At 35.4% G+C, this 21,976-nt stretch overlaps 2 protein-coding genes across 3 annotated transcripts in view; one reads left to right on the forward strand and one right to left on the reverse strand.

Moving 5' to 3' along the window:
• The window catches only part of GLDN (gliomedin), a 68,828-nt gene that overhangs the window by 27,194 nt on the left and 19,658 nt on the right, over window positions 1-21,976 (reverse strand). The gene's annotated exons all lie outside the window — the stretch shown is intronic.
• CYP19A1 (cytochrome P450 family 19 subfamily A member 1) lies at window positions 147-20,244 on the forward strand. The gene is made up of 10 exons (XM_015872888.3): window positions 147-270; window positions 5,411-5,575; window positions 6,681-6,831; window positions 9,311-9,465; window positions 10,674-10,850; window positions 11,481-11,595; window positions 12,296-12,410; window positions 13,014-13,176; window positions 14,785-15,026; window positions 17,732-20,244. The coding sequence occupies exons 2-10, from the start codon at window positions 5,434-5,436 to the stop codon at window positions 17,978-17,980; spliced, it is 1,509 nt and encodes a 502-aa protein (XP_015728374.1). The 5' UTR covers window positions 147-270; window positions 5,411-5,433; the 3' UTR covers window positions 17,981-20,244.

The following is a 21,976-nucleotide window of genomic DNA, read 5'->3' on the forward strand; positions in this document are numbered from 1 at the left end:
TTCTAGACATGTGTATCTCCATCACTAGCATCTGATACACTGAGCTGTAGAGGTAAAATTACAAAATTCTCTTTTCAATAGCAGTGGCCCCTGATCTATTACAAAAAACAAACTTCCATCTCTAAGCAACTGATCTCTTAGCAACAAGAAGCACCTGCATAAAAGATGCCACAGAGAGTGATCACCAGAAAACCTACTCAGATCTTTACAAGAAGAACATCAGTAAGAAAGATAGCACTCTTTGCTGGTAAAATCCAGAGGAGGACACAGGTAATTTTTTAATTCATATGCTGTATTTACTTCAGACTGTGTGAATGGGACATTACAGAAATGTGGGTGTGATTTTTTAATGTTGTTTTTGTGGAGTAAGGATACTTTCTGCTGATTTGATTCGACTTTCTGTAATTAACTTTGTATGGATGATGTTGTCAGTATCCAAATAGATTTTTTTGATGGGAAGATCTGCAGATTTTAAACCAAATTCTTGGCATTAAAATTACAAACTGTTAAGTGTATGGTCATTTTTCTACAAAGTTTCTTGTTTAGGAAAGAAAGTACAACGTTCTTGCTGAACAGTAATCCTTAGAAACTTTCCACCTGATTCAAACCTTCAAAGTGCTTCTATTGCATCAAGCGCTATAACTTTTTAGTTCTTTTAGGTACTAACTCTGCTGATTTGAAACAGAAAAAAGAAAACATGTCCACTGCCTCTGTGGACTCTGATTTCTCTTCACAGAGGACTGAATTTTGCTCCATTCACTACACTTCATGTAATGATGCAAAGCATGACAAAATTAAGGTATGATACATAGGAGAGAACAGACACTGACAACTGTTAAAGGCAAACAGCGAGTTAACAGCTGGAGCTGCAAATTTTGTCAGCAAATTTGGAAAAAACAGCATTTCCAGGTTTCATTGACAAAGGAGAGAAAAACTGAATTATCAGTGAAGTTTAAAAAAAAAAATCATTAAGTGAGACAGGTCTCGACATGGTTTGTTCTCTCATGACTTGCTCTAGCTTGGTTAGTACTTGCTGTGGGGAAGTGCCAACTTTCTTTAAACTTCTGCATCTTAGCTAATAATTGTTTCTGATGATAAAAGGTATTTGAAAGGAAAATGGTTTGAGAGTATTCATACATTCTTCTTAATCTTGCTTTTTCCTCAGAAACATAATTTTTCTTCCAGGTTAATTTACATACTTTGATAGAAAACTTGATATTTCTAGCCAGAAGTCAAGAACTGAAGAGTTACTTTCCATACACAGCAATCCCTTCTGTGTCAACTAACTTTTTGCATATGTGGGCTAAAGTATATGCTAACAATATGAGTATCACAGCAGAGATGTAATTGTGGCACAAAGAGCTGCCCTCAATCTACCATTGACAAATAAAGCCACCTGCCTAATAGTGGTAGCAAACTGATAATAGTTATATGCACAGAAAAAAAAAAAAAATCCAAAACAAAATCAATTCTTTACATGGGTCTGGTTTTGCACTCTCATAACAAATCTGATGGAAAGCATGTTAGAGAAAACATGCCTCTCCTGCCTAATTACAACTCATTTTCTGGTTTTGAGTACAATCAGAGCTTCTGGTGTTCTAAGGGAACTTTTGAGATAGACAGGCAGTAATACAGAGCCTTACCAACACTGCAGAAGTTTGTTTCTCTCTGTACATCTTTTTGATTGTATGTGCACTGACATACTTATTCTGCTTCAGAAATGTACATTCCAAATGAAACTCTTTTACTGTCTATTGTGGATAGTACTTTTCATAGACATTATGTTGGTTCCTAAGCAACAGCAAGACCCTTTGTGAAAGGTACAAGAACTAGCAAGTTATTTTTCCAAATCATGTCAGACTGTAATTAAAAGCCCATAGGAGGACATGGTCCAAGATTTAATTTCAGATCATTACTCTTCTGAAAGAAAAATCCTAATTCAAATAATTATAGATTGTTCAGGAAGCAGAAACCCTTATTGTACAGTCAATTGGGCAGCACAGAGAGTACCTTGCCTCACATTTTCACATCGTATAAATAGCTACAAGAAAATAGTACACATAATGTCCAGAAATAGGGAGACAACTCCTGAGCTGGATATGATTTGATCACATCTTTGCTGAAATCACAGCAACAAAAGCCCACTGCAAAAATTTCAAATATGCTCCTCCATGATATCTGCACGATATGTGTGATGGAACTTCCCAGCCACACCAACTCTAGACCACTGACTCAATCCCTAGAAATGGCTAAAAAAGGTAACTATGGGCAGTGTGTTTGTTCCCTAATTGGCATATTTTAGCATAGTTATACTTCTGTTCTTGTGCTAAAGAACTAATGGACTTTCAAAAGAACAAGACAACTCTCTGTGTCAAGGTTCATCCATGCTATGCATGTAGTACATCTGGTAATAACCTCCCACTTTGGATTAATTCTTCAAAAGGAGGGTAGCCAAACAACAAAAGAGGTGTATTTATTTTTGTGGTTCTTAGAGTAGATGATCACTTTTACAGTAGTACTACAAATGACTTCATATTCCACAGCCACTAGTAAGAGAAGGAAGCTGCAATGTTTTATGTGGAAAAATAAAGACTTACCTGACCTGCAAAATCCAACCGTTATTTTTGTGTGACATTGGTCTATTTAAAATTTCACTTTTGCAAACTGCTTAATTAAACTCCAGTTAAACTGCTTCAGATGCTGTTATGGGGCACTAATACTTGGAAATTCATAACAAGGCAGATTCTTCCCTTCCTGACAGCTGAAATACTGCTGAAAAAAGGATTCTAGGACTCAAGAGTGGGTTTTGTAGTACTCTTATCAGTTCCTTCTCAAATTTATCATTAAATTCAGCACTGATTCTGTAAAATATTCTATATTCTGTTTTACTATGAACTAAATACACAGCTTGCCCTTCTACTGACATAGCCATTGAGCACCAAGCTCTAGCAGTAAGGATGGGGATTAATACAGTTTCTACTTAAATACATGGAATTCTTTACTGTGAAATCCTGTTATCATTCACTAAAACACCTTTTGCAGAGAAAAGTGCTTAACAGAATCCTGAACTTTCTCAGTGTTTCAGTCTCAAAGATCTGTGATCTATAGGTCCCTCTGCTGGCGGGTGCTTCACAGCCGTTAAGCTCTAAAATTACCTGTATGTGCTTCCAATTAATTTATGTCACAAAAGCATTTCCTTCTAAGCTTCTTTCCTCCCATTCTCTGGCTTTGAAAGCTTCCTTCCATCCCCTGCTCCCGTATAAGCAACAAGCAGAACCAGCAAAACCCTCTTATCAGACAAATACCTCATCCAGCTGCAAGGGGAAGAAAATGACCCAGAGAAGATTTCAAGATTAAATAGGCAAGAATAGTGAAAGCTTCTTCCGTGCACCTCAGATGTGTTCCATTTCTGCTTACTATCAAAGTTTACTTACTGAATTTTTAGTTTTTCTTGAGGGATTTTCTTCATAGAAAATGAATATAGGCAGGACAAATAGTTCAGCTCAAGTATTTGCAAGATGATTTTTCCATTGCCAAGCTGACTTTTCCAACAAAAAAAATATTTGGAAATTCCAAACCTGGAAGTGTTCTTGGATTGTATTTATCAAACCGAGGCTAAGAATTTCTCAGTGCAAGTACTGTCAATTGCTTGTTTTCAAAACTAATGGAGCCACATTTCCTAATGCTTCATGTGCTTCAAATAGGTTCCAGAGTATAAAATGGATTAAAAAAGAAAGTAGTAAGGAAAGTAGTAAGGAAGCAAACTTATGTGCCTTAAGCACAGCCATTTCTACAAAGCTCAGTAAAAGGAATTGGATTAGATAAGACCACCCTATGATTCTAGCTACATACGCACATAAGTGGTAACAAAAATAGTACTCCATACCATTTAAAGCTAACATTTTCGCTTGTATTATTATGGAAACATTACCATTAGTGTGTAGCAGTATTTATTGTTGAAAGTAGCACACAGTTACGTGATTTTAAAATCTTTCTGATGACAAAATTCTTTTTCAGATCATGCATGACAGCACAACAGCTGAACACATACAGAGTATGTACATATCACAAGAGGGATGCTGGTAGCTATTGGAACTTTGTGCACACTTCTGTCACTTGGTACACCATGTCTTGGTTAACATGGACTATAAAAATGGAAAGACTTTCATAGCAATTATCCAGAATACAGGAATGTTACAAACACCTACAGGGTTTTGAGCCACTGCTGCTCCCTTCAGCATGGTTTGGTCTGTACTGCAAACATTTTGACTGAAAATACCAGTTTCTCTCTGTCTAGAAAGCACCTATCGCATTCTTGGCATAGTTTAATGTGATGATAGCACCCAGGGTTACTACAAAGTTAGCTGTTCTTTCATCTGTGAGACCAAATCACAAGATAAAAGAGAACGCTTGCTGAAAGTAAGGCAACAGAAAGCTTCCTATTAAGGAACTACATTTCTCCTGGGAGGAACAAAGAAAACATTTTTCTTTTTAGAGCAGAATTAAGAAAATGCTTTATTACCTCATTACAGAGCAGATGCAGGTAGCATCTTTCTCAAATCTTATGCAAAATTTTCTCACTTATATCATCACATCCTCCTTCTAATACGTTGTGATTTAAAATCAAAAACTGGCAAAATATTTTCAAAGCAATCCTTCTGCTCCCACTGTACATCCCAGTGCTGTCCACCTGATTACTTTTCCATGCTGCTCAAAGTGCTGGCCACTACCTGTAGGACCAGATAATCCATAGTCGTGTTTGTTATAGCAGAAACTAATTTTCTCAAAGCATTCACCAATAGAATCACCACAAAGAAATGCAATACTCTGTACTCCACTCAAAGGTTGACTATAAAATTTATATATGTTACTTCAAACTCCTGGATCTACAACGTGAAAAACTAATATAAGCTTTCTGGAAATTCAAGTATTAATACAGGCATTATAGAGGCATTCAGTAAGGAAGGAGGCTAAGAAACAGAGGTAAAAGCCCATGGATGAACTCATTCAATGCTTCCACGTGTGCTGAGAGTTTAATTTCTTGTGTTTTGGTTAGCAATTTGCAAGGAGTAACCCTCAGTACTGACCAGCCAAGCTAATGCTGGAGATGAAAGACCTGACAGCCAAAGCATCCAAAAGCAAGCTTCCATATCAAGGTCAGAGAAGTTTTGTTATTTCCAGCCAAAGAGAGTGTTTGCTGCATGTCTCTTTCAGCGTGTGATATAGCCTGTCCTGGCAAGCAGTCCAAGTCAGTCTCGTTATAAAACACAGCTACCTCAGAGGTAATTTGCTCATTTACAGGGCCTCCAGCAGGTTGAAAGGTACCAAGCAGATCTGAATAGAGCTTTGAGCTTTTAAAAAAAAAAAACCTCTGCCTCTTTTCCCATTCTCTCTCTCCCTCTGTCTAAAGCAAAGCAGAATCATTTGGAAAAGATGATACCAGAAACTTTGAATCCACTGAACTACTACACCAGCCTGGTACCAGACTTGATACCAGCTGCCACAGTGCCTATCATCATTCTCATCTGCGTTCTGTTTCTAATATGGAATCATGAAGGAACATCATCAATACCAGGTAAGGTAACTCCATGGCATTGCCTAACAGCTGCCAAAGTATTTTTGTTGTTTTTCAAATTTAAATAAGGAGGGAATGCTGAATAATAATTATACACAGCAAAGTTTTCTAATAATAATGTAGATGTTAAAGGAACTGATGAAAGAAATCAGGCTCTATTTAACCTTACCACTTCCCAACAAACCTGGCCTAGCCATGTAAATACATCATTTTGTTTTGCTTCTATTGTTTATCTGCTAGAAATATACAGTGTCACCTGACAAATTCTACATGTTCATATTTTCACGTGCATTACAAATTCCTACTTTTTACGTATTGCATGCTTAAAGCTCACTGAATTATCTGCACTAGAATCAGACAATACTATCTGGCAATTAGATTTGAGCAGATTTTTGTTTTTTACAGACATTGTAGAGGCAAGTTAAACATCCTGTGAAGAAGAAAACCCTCCTTTTATAAAGGATTCAATAGCCATGTTAATTCTGTAATGTTCACTCCACTTTCTCCTTTTTGTTGTTAGGACATTCAGTGCTGAGTTACTGTAGGTTCTAGCTGATATCTTTAAGTGCTCTTTAATCCTTTCTCAGCTCCTATTTCAGCACTAAAATACTCTTTCCTCTAAATATCTATTTTCTTATTCTAGTATTAATGACTAAGACAAATATATTAAGAGAAATTAAATTAATTATATTTTATTATATCATGATGATATACAACTTTACAGGTGCTACTGCCAAGGTCACTCAAATGATTCATTAGAATCACAGATAAATAAGTTATTACCACCACTTCCTTCTGGTGTCTAGCCATTGTTCATCCAATTGTAAGCAATCTCAAAGCAACAGTTTGAAGTCACGTATAGAAATACTGAATTAAATTTGCTGTATTCACACTGAATGGCTTGTAGGTTTTCAGAGATACTAAATGAGATTCCAGCAATGTAGATGCAAGTTTCTGTAAGACAAAACTTCAAAATGGGATTTTATGTGGTGCCCAGTGCAAACCTTGACCATAATGCAAAAACAGTTTCCAAAGGGGTGAAGTTTGGTGGCATATTCTTGTCCATGAACTCTGACAAGAGAAATATTTCTTACTTTTCCCTTAGGGCCAGGATACTGTATGGGAATTGGGCCTCTCATTTCACATGGGAGATTTCTCTGGATGGGAGTAGGTAACGCCTGCAACTACTACAACAAGACATATGGAGAATTTGTGAGAGTTTGGATCAGCGGTGAAGAAACATTTATAATTAGCAAGTAAATCCTTATTTTCTATCTTCAATTATATGAAAAAGTGGTTTCATAGATTTAACAGCATTTTTGCTACATTTTTTCTGATGTAGAATTGAAATAACTGCTTTACAAAATTATCATAACATAATCCTTTTATTCCCTGTTGCTCACCGATCTTTTTCTAATCTTTTGGTTTTTTAGAGACTGTTATTGAGGTCTCTACTAGAGACTACCACTGGATGGAGTCTCTCGTTTTCTAAGAGGAAAGGAACAGAAAGATTTATAACCCAAACCTAAAAGATGCTTACAGCTTACTATTGCATTTAATATTAGGATGACACATTACACATGATTGCTGATTGATCGACTGCCACACAGCTTTAAACCAAACTTTAGTTTCCCGTGTTAAGATTCTCCTTAAAATGAGAGTAATGCTTGAAGATTATGGCTCCAGTTCAGCAAGGTAATTAAGCAAAAGCAGCATTACAGGATCATGAGTAATTCCACTGCAATTACTGAGATTACTCCTAGAATTCAATTACATAGAGTACTAATAAATAATTAAATAAATAGCACTAAAGAAAAACAGTAGTAAAAGATTTACTGTGCAAAATGAATAAAAAAAATATTAGTAATATCAATCAATGCATATTCAGCATTATGTAAAGTTTTATGAAAGACAGTGCAGGAAAGGCAACTCTTACAGGATTTTCTAGGAGTGCTGCGAAGAAACAAAGCAATATGGAGAACTAATATCTAACTTTAAAAAAGCCAAAAAAATACAAAAAAGCACCTTTTTTCAGAGTGCTTCATAAATTCACTCCACAACTAAACAACATCCCAACTTCAGTGCATAATCCTCCCTGTCTTGACTCCTATCCCTATCCTATATTCGTTCACTTGTGCCACATAACATATATCTTTTAACCACTGCTTATGCAAAACCATGGTGAAAACCCAGCACCGATGAAATCATTAACAAAATTCCCATTTATCTTTCCTAGCTGGAAAAAAAAATAAAAAATAAAAAAAAAAATTATTAACCCATTGAAATTTGGTCCACAGAGAATGCAAAGCAGTTTAGAACCTTATTATTTCATTTCCATCTAATTTTACTTCTTTTTTGTTAGCTTTCATTTAATTAGGTCTTCATCATGTTGGCATTGCTAAAATGCTAGCTCCCTCTAAAGGAAATATCTCACAGCAATAAGGTTAGTCACAACATGTTGGCCAACACATTTGAAAACAAACCTTGTAAGCTGTAAAAACAGAAATACGTATATGCTGGATTTATCCATATTTCTATTTAGGAATATTCTTCCCACATACTTGGTTTTAGAAAAAAGAAATCTTTTTTCAATCTAATATATTTTTGTATGAATAATTCCACTCGATAATATTATGATGCTGCATACCAAAAGATCCAGCTACATTTAGGCTTTCTGTACATGTCCAGGAATGACCAAATAGTTACACAATTATAGCTGAAGTTTAACATGTATCACAATGAATTTATTAACAGCCTGATTAATTTTATTCATCATAGAGAAACTGAAGTCTCCCAGCACATATACTAAATGCATAGAATGAAAGTAGGAAACATAATCCCTCAAATCTGCCAAGTTACTGCCTTTTTCTTACTCAAGGAAGTAATAGATAACCCCATCTCACTCCAAATATAATATGCTGTTTGCAGCAAACCACTACATACAAATTAGAAGCGTAGATGAATGGATAGATTGATGGATATATACCATTCCACCCAAAATATTGGCCAAGGATTACAGAAATTGATAGGATACAATGGTTAATACATCTGGAAATGCAGACAATCAACTGCAGTGAATGTTACCATAAAAGGAACACAAAATATACATGGATGTAAAACACATCATCTTCAGTTCCACTGCTTGATTTTTTCCCTGGTATGTGTGCTATCCATCATAATTTTGCTCAGAATATAATCTGCAATTTTCTAGGGCAGTGTTACTCAGCCTGATATGAACACTAGAGGGTCTGAGGAGATCCCCTGTAGTGATTTTTAAAAGCATACATCAGCTGTTAGTAGGATTAAACCGCTGACCAAATGTTAGAAAAAGAATTTCACTATGTAAGACTGTATATATCTGTCACTATTTTACGTCATTTTCTAAAATATCTGATACTGGTTATTGTCTATGCATGGGTCCCTATTAGAAATACAAGTTACAGAAGTACAAACACTATTCAAATTAAAACCTTTTGGTGACGGTTTGTATTTTAACTGAAAACAAAAAAAAAACCAGGTTTAAATCCAGATAGAATGCATTGTTGCTCTAATATAAATTCTGAAGCCATTTAAACATTTTTTTTAATCATGTCATAGGAGCAAAATGGAAGGGGAAGCATAAACTGAGAATACAAGTCAACACTTCTGAGAGCACCAGAAAAAATATTCTATGAACAATCACTGAAATTGCATTTTACTGTTTTATTTTCTTTTCTCCCCACTTCTCTTTCCCAGATCCTCAAGCGTATTCCACGTAATGAAACACTGGAACTATGTTTCTCGATTTGGGAGCAAGCTTGGATTACAGTGCATTGGCATGTATGAAAATGGGATTATATTTAATAACAACCCAGCACACTGGAAGGAGATCCGACCCTTCTTCACCAAGGGTAAATCAGTGTGCATTAACACCATGGCACTCTATCACACAGTCTGTTTCTTTCTGAAACGTTGTGTGTCCTTTGCATAATTGAACTAGAAGGGCCAGTTCTCTATGATCACAAAACACTTTTTCACACGTACTTTCACATTTACTGTGTTTGTTATGGTATTTGAAAAGTAATATATATATATATATATGATGCCCGCAAATAATGTATAAAAATAATTGAAATTTCAAGTCCAGTATTCACATTAACTCAGCTGACACTTCCATAAATGTATTTAGCAGATTCTGTCCAAGTTTCTGTCCATACTTTCTATGATATTCAGGCCTTTCCTACTTGATTTTGCAATTTTAAACTATCAGCAGCTCTGTAATACCTGAAGACAGTAGAAAAAAATACTTTCCTACTTATTCCTAGAAGTACTAGTTCTCTCAGTTTACAAAGCAGACAGCCTCTCTTCTCAACTGCAAATGTACAACCCCTCTCCACATGTATTTGATAAAATAACGTACTCCAGGCAATTACAGAAGTTCTTACATGGAAAAGTAATTTAATTAGAGTACCTGGGGCACTCAGCACTGAGTCTATTCCAGCTAAAGCTTGTCATAAAATCCCACTGAATTATACAGCAGAAGAACGTTTGGGTTCTTGAAATGAAAAGAAAAAAAATATTCCTCATGACAATATCTCCAGCATCCATAGATGAACAGACAAATATTGACTAATGCACAGTGTTCTACTAGAGCAAGCTTCAATATGTCCACCGAAACACCATAGTAACACCATAGGTTGCCAGCAGCTTATTGCAAAGCTTCCATGGCGTTTACCCAGGAGATGTGTTCCCAGGAATGCTGATTATCCTCCCTGTGAGCCCCCCAAGCCAACATCCCTGCTCAGGGTACTTGTGAGCAAGACAGGCTGCCCACAGTGCCTGTACAGTGGATATGTACCTCCTGCACCAAAAAGCAGCACTATTAGTGCCAAACACCTAATGTGCCATGAACCCAGCACTAAATACAAAGTGGCCGAATGCAAGTGAAGTTTGGTCTTTGTGTTTGTTGCCATTCTAACTAAAAATGCAGAATGATTTTATTCCAGTCACTTAAACTACAATTTTATTTATTTTACTAACGTTGTAATTGCTAGCAAATTAATAATAAGGTATAAAACTTAATCATGTTTTTGATCATCTTGCACCTATGTATTTACAGCCCTGTCTGGTCCTGGCCTTGTGCGCATGATAGCCATTTGTGTTGAATCAACAATTGTTCACCTGGACAAACTAGAAGAAGTGACCACTGAAGTAGGAAATGTCAATGTGTTGAACCTTATGAGAAGGATCATGCTCGACACATCTAACAAGCTCTTTCTAGGGGTCCCTCTGGATGGTACTATCAGCTTTCTTTTATACTTCAGAGGCATAAACAAGAAATGTTCATTGACATCACTTAGAGTTGTTGTTTCAGAGAACAGAACAAGGACACACTATTATATCACTAAATGATTTATTGAAATTGATAAGTAATTCTAATCATAAGAATATTTTTGGATTGAAAATAGATACTGTGCTTTTCAGAGGTATTTAATGCTACAACTCCAACATTATCACCATGTAAGAATCAAAAGACAAATGAAATGGTTGCAATTAAATTAACCCAATCTTCTCTCTGCTTCTTTCACCCTCAAACATATTTGACCAAAATAATATTACCACGATACACAAATTAACACATTTCAACACTCTGCAAGAGAGTTCTACTTCTGCTCTCCCATGGGAGAACACCTCTGGTTGAGGCACCATCTACTTTTACCTACCTACCAAGAGCTTTTACAAAGAAACATACCTCATCTGCAATGTGCTGTAACTGTTTCCTAATGGCATCCACTACAAAATGTTTATCAAATTCCTGTCAAATTAGCAGGAGCAGGGCCTCATTATTAATTTCCCTGAAGCATTTCTGCTGTTTCACTATTGAAGTTCAGATTTCATACTGCTGTTTATTTACATCTATTTTCAGAAAGTGCCATAGTACTTAAGATTCAGAGCTACTTTGATGCTTGGCAAGCTCTTCTATTAAAGCCTGACATATTTTTTAAGATTTCTTGGCTTTGCAAGAAGTACGAAGAGGCAGCGTAAGTATCAACAGTTTCTACAGGTTTGCCTAAGATTCTTTCTTTCTAGAACACCTTTCTTAAAACTGTTTTCTTAGAAAGTTAATTGTTTCAATGGTGTCTGACTGAAGACCACTTTTCTACAGACGCAGGAAAGAAAAATGCTAAGAGGCTGATCACAGGGGGCCATTTAAATTCCTTGTCTACACAGTTCTAATTTACTTACCAAAATATTAGTCATGCCAGCTAAAATATGAAACCAAGTTGAAATCACTGATTCAGTTCAAAGAAGAAAGGAAAAGCCATCTTCTGGGGAGAAATTACATTTCTGATATGATCAAGTACAGACAAATAGCAGTTGTTTTTTTCCTTAAGTAAGGAATAAATAGGTTTTGTTACCTTCTTGTTTGTAAAAGCACAATCTTCCTCTTCTGTTATGATGCTCTGTGTTGCTGGTTTATACTGCATATAACGAGAAGCTTACCAGGCTTGTATTTTAGGTGTATTTACCCTCCTATAAGAAGAGTCTTTCTACAAGAATGTAGCCTTCAAATATGGTGCTTCTGCAAATAACCATGTAGCCATTGTTAAGTATACTGAACTTCTATCCTTAAATGTTTTCATGGGTATAATCTTCATGTTTTTAAACATTATCTATATCTAATCATACACTAAAAGTCTTCAGATATTAATTAGCATATTGGATTCTATCCACTTTCAGCAAAGATTTGAAAGGAGCAATGGAAATCTTAATAGAACAGAAACGACAAAAGCTTTCCACTGTTGAGAAGTTGGATGAGCACATGGATTTTGCATCTCAGCTGATTTTTGCACAGGTATTGATAATATACTAAAATATCGACAGCTTTGATTTTTTGTGTCCATTTTCTTTCAATGGCAATAGAGAATTTACAATTTAGAGATCACATGCCTATCAAATTCAGATAATCAAGGAGGAATACAAGTTAGTCTGCCTGAAGGAGTACCTCAAACAGGTGGCTTAAACAATATCCTGGTTATTTACACCTTAAACAGCATCCTGAAAACTACCTAGGGAAGAGCATCCAGGGATGCTCTCTAACCCCCGTGTTTTATCCTGATGTATTGCCTTTTAGTTGCAAAGGCTCTAAGTGCTGTGTAAATCCTATCTTGCATTATCTCTGTCAGCTCCCATGTTTCGTGGGGAAAGGTAATAAATCAGTGAGAATCTGAGATAAGAACAAAGCCTCTCTTTTCTGTAAGATCATACACACCCATTAAAACACATATTTACCTCAAAGAAAAAAGAATGCTCTTTAGCAGATAAGGGATGAGACTGTCAAGACCTTCGTTTTCATTTAAATGCATACTAGGTCCATTCCAACATACTGCTTTGGGATGTTTGTTGGCATCAGGTCAGCAATCAACATTTTCCCCATTTTTTTCCCCAATTTTTCTAGAACAGAGGAGATCTGACTGCTGAGAACGTGAACCAGTGTGTATTGGAGATGATGATTGCTGCTCCGGATACTCTGTCTGTGACTCTCTTCATTATGCTAATACTGATTGCAGAGCACCCCACAGTGGAGGAGAAGATGATGAGAGAAATTGAAACTGTTATGGGTAAGCAGGCAAGGCCAGTGGTGAAGGAATGTATTTTGCTTGAGCAGTATCCTACTTCCTCACTCAAAATCTGAAAATCCTAAGGATTTTCTTCTAACATAACTATTTGCTCTAATGTATATGTCCGCTTTATGTGGACAAACTTATTCAAGATCAAGAGAAAGATGAACAATTTTTAACATAAATTGTAACTGGATTCATCAGAATTGACAGTTCTGAGGGGAAAAAAATTCTCCCATGAAAGCAACATTACAAATCACCTCAGAATTTCCAGTGAAATTATTTTCAGTTTTCCTTGCAATAGTAAAAGGGGACACTCATTTCAAATGCTTCTAAACATCAACATTTCTCAGTGTACGCACAGAAATGAAGTTTCACTATGACTCCAGGATGGTAACATTAAAGAAAACTAAAACCTGTTGTATCATTCTGCTGTCATCCATTTTAATCTCAAACAGGTCTCCTCTTTAAATACTACTAATGATGAACCACTCAAAACAATCGAAATATTTTAAGGTTGTATCCTCCCTTTCTCTAGCCTTCATTCAAAGTTTAAACTCTACTGAACTACATAGAAACCAACTTCATCCAATCCTGTGCTCAGTTAAGCGCTGGCAAGCATATTAAAAAAATTGATTCCTTATTCTCTAAGGTATTTTATGACTCAAATAAAAAGCAAGAGTTATCAAAGCTTCTTGTAAATGTTTTGGCCTCTATTTCCCCCACTTGAGTTAGGAGACTGCATTTCCTTTTGTCTACTTATGGAAATTTTTCTGAATGACCCAAAACATTGAAACTGAAGGAAATTCAGAAATATTTAGGAAATCCAATCAGTGAGCCTTCATGCCACACACACTACTGACTCTTGCAAAAACTTTGAATCCTGTTAGGCATAACAGCAGCAAAATCTTCCACCAGTACACAGTGCAAAGGTTTTTTCTTACTGTACTTGGAATATAATATCAGAGGTTAGACTTAGATTCATCACTACATAAAACCTCTATAAAATCCTTATAAATCAGAGTACATAAATCTTTAAGTCAGCTAAAATAATCTGCTTTTTACCCTTACAAAGTAATGTTTTCTTCATCAAACAGTGCATAGTTTGAAGTGGCTTACTGACAACTCTTTGTCCACGATTAACTTCCTAGAGTAACTGCCAGCCACTGCTATTCTGTTGCTTTGGTGCAAAAAAATTCTGATTTTACAAATGTCATTTGAGAGAACATACAATAGACTCTGAATTACATTAAATCCTTTTACCAAGAAACACTTCAGATTTCAAACCATTCCAGAAAACACCAAGTTGCATCCTGGTCTTCCTTTATACTTCAGAAGTATTATGGGAAGAGCAGTTGCCAATGAAGACAGGCAAAATTATGTTGAGTACCTCAGCCTTCTCCTTGCCCATTGTTACCAGCCTGCCTGTATTGCTCACTGGTTGGGGTTTAGTTATCAAAAGGAAAGGATACATAAAACTACACAGAAGCTGATGGGTATTTCCTACCATTTCAGGAACTGAAAATCTTCCTAAAATACTTTGGAATTTGTATGATGAATCTTAGAAATTCATAACCAACCGCATCACCATTTGTTTTATTCCTGAAGGTGACAGAGATGTACAGAGTGATGACATGCCAAACCTCAAAATTGTGGAGAATTTTATTTATGAGAGTATGAGATACCAGCCAGTTGTGGACTTAATCATGAGAAAAGCTTTGCAAGATGATGTAATTGATGGCTATCCTGTGAAAAAGGGGACAAACATTATTCTCAACATTGGACGTATGCACAAGCTGGAATTCTTCCCAAAACCAAATGAGTTTTCTCTTGAAAACTTTGAGAAGAACGTAAGTATTCCATCTTATTTCCTACAGGATATTGGATATTACTTGTTGACAATGCATTTTCCTCCTATTTTGATCAAGACCTTTGAGACCAAGTTTTTCCCTTTGATTAAGGTCCTTTCTACCCAGGTGTATATCCTGATTATTACTGTTGTTTTTATTAGAGTTCATGGACATTTCCCTGTCAAAGAGTCTTATCATTCAAAAATAATAACATCACTGAAAACAAAAATTTTTGCAGACATCTCAGTTTAAAAATTTCGCTGAAAAATGTCCAAGACACACATCTTTATCACCATCTCTGATGCTAGGTATAATAGAGAGGCTTTAGGGAGCAACAGCTATGCAAGCAGTACGTAAAGAACTGAGGCGGTGCAAGGGGTCTCTGGTGAAGTGAAGCAGTATAGTAATTCCCAAGAGACAGACTCTAGCACCTATTCTGTTTATTAGTAAAAATAAGCAAACACTAAGTAAAACCACACATTTTATAGACTGAATTGGCAATCCTAAATTTTAATCAGCTCATTAACACGAATCCTGGGTAATACTGTCCCAGTGCAACACACCATTTAATCTACGTTTCATTCCCCAAAGAATTCTTTCTATTTGCAATCCCCTACTACTGGAAATCATTATTGAGATTGTTTCTACTCAGAACTCTGCTCTTCTGATTACTGATTAAACAAATTGTTATCCAAAAATACATTTGTTCAGCAGTAATCTTATGGAGAAATTAAAAATGCACTGAAGAAAGACAGACCAGTTCCATAGCAAATTTGGCTCCTTGTTTTTGACTGTTAACCATGCAGGTAAAAATGAAAGAATGAAAGATAAGTCATAATATATGAAATATTAACCATTGGTAAAGCACAGCTGTGAGGCAGTTAGCTAGATATCTAGAAAAAAATAGCCAGCCATGCAGGAGTGGAAGGCATTACCAATTTTCCAATTAAGGAAATCTCAGCTGTGCAATGTTAGCCTTTTTTCACAGATGCACAGATTTTCATGGTATATAAGCATCCTCTTTATATGATCTAGTGGCCTGTCAGGTATTAATTAAAGTTGTATGATGCTAAAGGGTTAATCCTTTCTACGGCTTTCATAACTCATTTTGACCAATAGAATAATAAATCTGAATTCATTTTATTACCAGGCAAAACTTCTTTCCCTAAGATGTTAGAGGATGCTCTCATAAGTGTTCACAACAAGAAGTTTCAGTTCCAAAGAAATAAAGAGCCACTGTGATACTTGAAAAATAGTCAAACACCTGAAGACAATTAAGAAATGAGGGGGGGAAGTTATGTATGCTCAAGCCAGAAACAGAAAAATTAAGGGTAGCATAACTGATTCAGCTTAGTGAAGTAACTACTCAGTGTGAATAGATTCCATTTTGCCATCCATTGTTTTCATTCTAGACATTTCTAGAAGAATGGATTTCTTGCTTACTTTATAAGCACACTTAGCTTCTAAAAATATTTCCCCTTGACCAAATATTTAACCACACATTTTCTAACTGACTTGATGTATGATGTTTGCCACATAATTATTCTAGTGAGCACAATTCTCTCATAGTTCTCTAAGTGAATAGCAACCCACACCATTATTTATAAGATGACATTGTTAGAATCTAAATATTTTTCCATTTTCACAGGCTGTCCGCTTGCTATTGAGCTGTACTGCCAGCTGCTGCACTTGCTTTGTATTATGAGCATTTGTATTTAACTATCATTTCTCAAAAAGTATATATCTCAGTTTATTTGAAATTATCTAAATGGGAAAAAAAAAAAAATATCAGTGTAAAAAATGAGGGGAAAGAATTTCCCTAGAAAATCTAATATGAATCCTTCTGTATTCCAACATAGGATTCAATAGGAAATCAGAAGCAAACAGCTAACATTCGTTAATGTATTTTACAATTAAAAAGAAGAAGAAAGAATTTACCTAATTGCTTGTCTTTATTCATACTAAGTGCCTTGGTACATCATAAGCAGTAACATGCACATTTCTGGGGTCTGTTGGATAGTAATCTATTCAGAGTTGCCAAAACTAGCCGAAATTTTCTGTGCACTCTTCAATAGTTCCGGGAATCTTAAATTCCACATTTTAGTAGATAGAACAGGAGATAATTGGTTCATAAATGTTAGATAAAATTTTTAGCATCACAATTTATGAGAAAATTGCTCATTCCTCAGGATCACATTTTGAAAACTGGTATGTAGCTTTATGATCAATGTTACATAACACATTAACATTTAGCTTAGACATGTATGAACTTTATAAGAAATTAATTCAGAAGAAGTTCGGAAATGTACTTTAACATACATTAGAGTGAAACCTTCCCTCTATTCACAGCCTGTGGTAAAATCCCTGTAGTTCTCAGGGGACAAGCAAAATGAAATACATGACAGAATCCTACTGCTTCAACTTCACCTTTCCTGCTATCTTTGCATTTGAAATGGTATAGTAGTTATTTCCTGTATTTATTTCCATATTTTGGCCTGATTTGTGTGGGAGGACAATTCAGTAACAGAAAAAGCAGTGTGAAGTCGACATACCGTCATTATAAGGAGGGAAGTAATTTTTCCTAAAGAGGTTCTTTCCATGCTTCTTCCCCCTCCATAATAGGTTTAGTATAGATTTCCATCATTTTTCGGAGCTTATCAAGAAAATTTTGCCTTAAGGTGTATTCCTTGTGTTATCCTGTGCAGGTTCCATCACGCTATTTCCAGCCATTTGGATTTGGCCCTCGGGGTTGTGTAGGAAAGTTTATTGCCATGGTAATGATGAAAGCAATCCTGGTGACACTTCTGAGACGGTGCAGAGTACAGACAATGAAAGGAAGAGGACTTAACAACATCCAGAAAATGAATGACTTATCCATGCACCCAATAGAAAGGCAGCCTCTGCTGGAGATGGTTTTTACACCAAGAATCACAGACAAGGATCAGAGTGACTAAAGTGGATCAGTATTAACATTACAGGGTGTTCACAGCCACTTTAAGAAATGCCCTTTGTTCCCAGGTAAACATTTGTTGCAACTAAACCACTACACCAACTATCCACTTGTTAGCCTACACAACACAACATGTTCTGGCCATGAATTCCATTGCAAAGTAATAAGACCAAATTCTCAAAATAGTCCTGTTGCCAGGTGATGCCACACTATCCCTGACCACTTAAACCATCGTTCAGATGAAGTAATGCCTTGCTTTTCAAACGTCACAAGGTCAGATATTTGAAGGCTAAAATCCCTGCCTGCTGCTTGCTAAATTCTAAGACTCGTTTTTGGCTTCCAATTGCCCTCCTCCCCACCCCCCCAATGTCTCCAGATGGACATAGTAGTACTTAGTGTGAAAGTTCTAATCATCTGTTTTTGGAAACTTCTGAAAAGTATTAAATTTGACTTTAAGACTATGAAATGGTTTAAACTTGGTCCTTTCCAGAAGAGCTATGTAAATACCCAAGTTTCTTGCTGAAAATGGAAAACATGGAAATTCGTAGGGTATAGCTTGAAATTTGTTGGCATCTCTGCTAGCCTGATGATGAATTTCTTCTTTGGTCAAGAAGAAAAAGACTTTCTGGGTTTACTGCCAGCATTCTTTGGCAAAGATTTTCCATTTTGAGTAAGCTTCAGTGTGCTTATCACATAACCTAAAGAAAGAGATTTTCAGGATAAAGTGCCTTGATAAAACTCACCAAGGAACAAAAGTTTTATATTCAACTTTTCCTCCAAAGTCATCTAATTCTTATTTTTTTTAAACTATAAACAGAAAAAATTATATACTTATTTAGGAAACTTAATTATGTTAATTAACCTGGTCCCTTGGATCACTGCTCTCAGGTACAGGTCTGACAGACAAAGATTTATTCAAGTAGCATACAAAAACTACTCACAACCAATAAATAAATGTTCGTTCCAGTCAAGGGTAATGAATTAGGTCAGAATGGAATTGCTGATGAACTTAAGAGCTGCACATTTAAATCAAAACAGCATATAAGTAGTCTACAGGAATTTATATATACATATATATATATCAGACTTAAAAGTAGAATGAATTATTGTAGCTAGGTTACTTTTATAGCTTCTCCATGTGATTGGCACAGTACCCAAAATGACACAACAAAATTGTAGTCTCTTACCACCTGTGAATATGGAGAAATCCGTCTATTTGAAGATGCATATAAGTTGAATTTCCATCTTTTTTGTCATTAAGAGACAAAGTGGCATGAATATTTGGAATATCTTGTGTAATCTCATTCTATATCCTTTGTAGCTTTTAAACTAAGAAACTGAGTCAGCTGGGGAAAAGAAAAAAGTCCACTGAACCTTCTTTCACTTGGGAATAACCTGCAGTTTTACACACCTTCATTTATTTCACACACAAGTATTTTGAACAGCCATCATTTACTCTTTAGTTTCTGAGTTATAGGTTCAGAATAAATTTATTCTCAAGGTTGAAAATAATAAATTCCTTACCCTACTTTTACATTAGAATTTAAAATTAATTACATGAAATCATGTAGGTAGTTGAAAATCATACTCTGCTCTGATTTCTTAAATATATACTGTTAAGTTTAAAGGCTGGAATTTCAGACGCTGTTGTTATTCTATGAAAGAAAAGCAGTTTCATTTTTTTACTTTGTCAGCAAAGCTACAGAATTATTTTGCACTGTAATTCAGATTCACTTTCTCTCATATGCTTTGCAAATAGTGATTCTGATCCTCAAGTTTCTGTAGAAGTTATTTTTGCCCATATTTTGACAATGGACCTGTTTGTTAACCAGAGCTGCTATCTAATCTGATCCCAGTCCTCCATGCCTGTTCTATGGCTGTCATACTGTGGTCTATTTGCATGAACATTTGCATGATGAGGCCAATTTCACCACGTATGTTTGAGAACAGTAATTGATGAAACAGCATTTCAAAGCTTACCATGTGGACACAAATGATTTAAATCTTTGAGATGTATATATGCCATTGTATATAACTAATTTTAAACTGTGTTTTATTACCAGATACTGTAAAAGTATAGGTGACCTTTACAGCTGTATCAAATCTCCTATCAAGTGACTACGTTCTGTTTATTAACACAGATCAAACCTGAAGACTGTTTAATACTTCACTGTGATTATGGGCTGCTCACAGCACATAAATGTAATACTTTGTTCTAAAATAAGTGATCATCAAATAAAGCCTGTGTGCACAAAATCGTGCTTTAAATTATGTTTCATCATGTTTTCCTAATCTAAAAGCAAAATAGATGACAAAAAAGTGTGCATGTAAGTCTATGTATGGAAATGAACCGACTATTAAAATACTCTAATATTAAAATAGATAGAGGGAGCAAATAGCATACACTACAACTCATGAGGACTCTTTAACGTTAATTCTTGAAAAAAAATCTATTCACTTTCAGATATCATGAGACACTCTCAAAAACATTTATCTCAGAATTCTACAAGCCCTAGGAGTGAAAATCAGTTTAAACAGGAATAAACAACTGTCAGTTTATTAGATTGTCAACTGTTTGTATTTTCCAACACAACTGAGTTAATAGCCCATTAAACTCAATTTTAACTTCAAAATAAAAAACTCAGTTTAAACAGATTGTATTATTTTTGGATAATGCAAAACAATATATATATATATATATATAAACTGAAACTGAACTTTCATGACTCAAAGTTGCTGCAACATACCAGTTTTTTTTTAGTTACCCTCAATTTGCCAAGTCAAGAATGCTAGAGCTCAAAATATCTGTCTACCATTATTCTAAGTCTTAATACAAAAAAAAAAGAGACCTGCGATCTGCTTTTATAAGTCCAGTGTTTTCAAACAGACCTTTAATCTTAGAATGTAAACAAGATCTCAACAGTTCTACACCACTCTAAAAATAACACAATTTAAAAGCATCCAGGGGTTAAAAAAAATAAAATAAAAGGACCTTTGTATAAGTGTATTTTGTGAACAACTCGCCACACTTAAATAAAACTACTACTTTCATAAGGTGAGATGATATTATGCTGTTCATATTCATGTATCATCTCATTAGATATTGATAACTTTAGTGATGTACAAATACAATTCGAGTCAGGATTGCACTACTAACAGGGTCCAGCAGATGGCACACACAAAATCTATTTATGCACTAAGAGCAACTTCACCTGTTAACAAAGTCCCTCATGACGTACAAAAGCTAAAAGAGCCAGACTTCCACCGTCTTAATTGCTAAAGGCTGTTATAGGTAGAGACGGAGCCATTCCAAAGTAGTTGAAAACAAATAGTTAGAGACAAACCTAACCACCAACAGGCAGACTTTACTAGCATTATTCCGACCGACAATGGCATTAGAAAATTATCTACACATACTAAAACCATTCTCCCAATCTACCCAAGTGGAATCTATCTATCTATATAGATATCATTTGGCATCGAGGTTGACAGAACCATAGTAAGTGCCAGAATGATTTCTGAAAAATTGCAAAGGTCTTTTGGGATTTTAAGTATAATTTATCTAAACTTAATTCAATGCCTTTATACTACATCTCTTTCCCTCAATTTGACAATTTTATATGCTGTTTTACCCTGTTGCTTGCTTAATTTAATTTGGTGTGTCTATGGCATTCTTCCACAGCTCATAGTATAACAGGAAGCTGTAATGAAATATCAGTTCTTGAAGGAATTTTATTTTTATGTATTAGGTAATCCTTCAATGAATAATTCAGACCCCAGTACTCCATGTGGCCTCACCACACTATCACAAGTAATTATAAGCTCATCAGTCCAAGAACTTCCATAATAGATCATTATTCTTTAAATAATTGCTGGGCAAAATCAAGACCAGTTAACTCAACTGCAAAGAAAGATAGATTTGACACAACACGCACAAAACCATTAAGATGCCCGATTAGAGATGAAAATACCTCCCATAGGATTTCAGCTATTTCATTCC

The sequence above is a fragment of the Coturnix japonica genome, chromosome 14, assembly GCF_054131305.1.
Source record: "Coturnix japonica strain WE chromosome 14, WE-NBRP24, whole genome shotgun sequence".
Classification (NCBI taxonomy): Eukaryota; Metazoa; Chordata; class Aves; order Galliformes; family Phasianidae; genus Coturnix; species Coturnix japonica.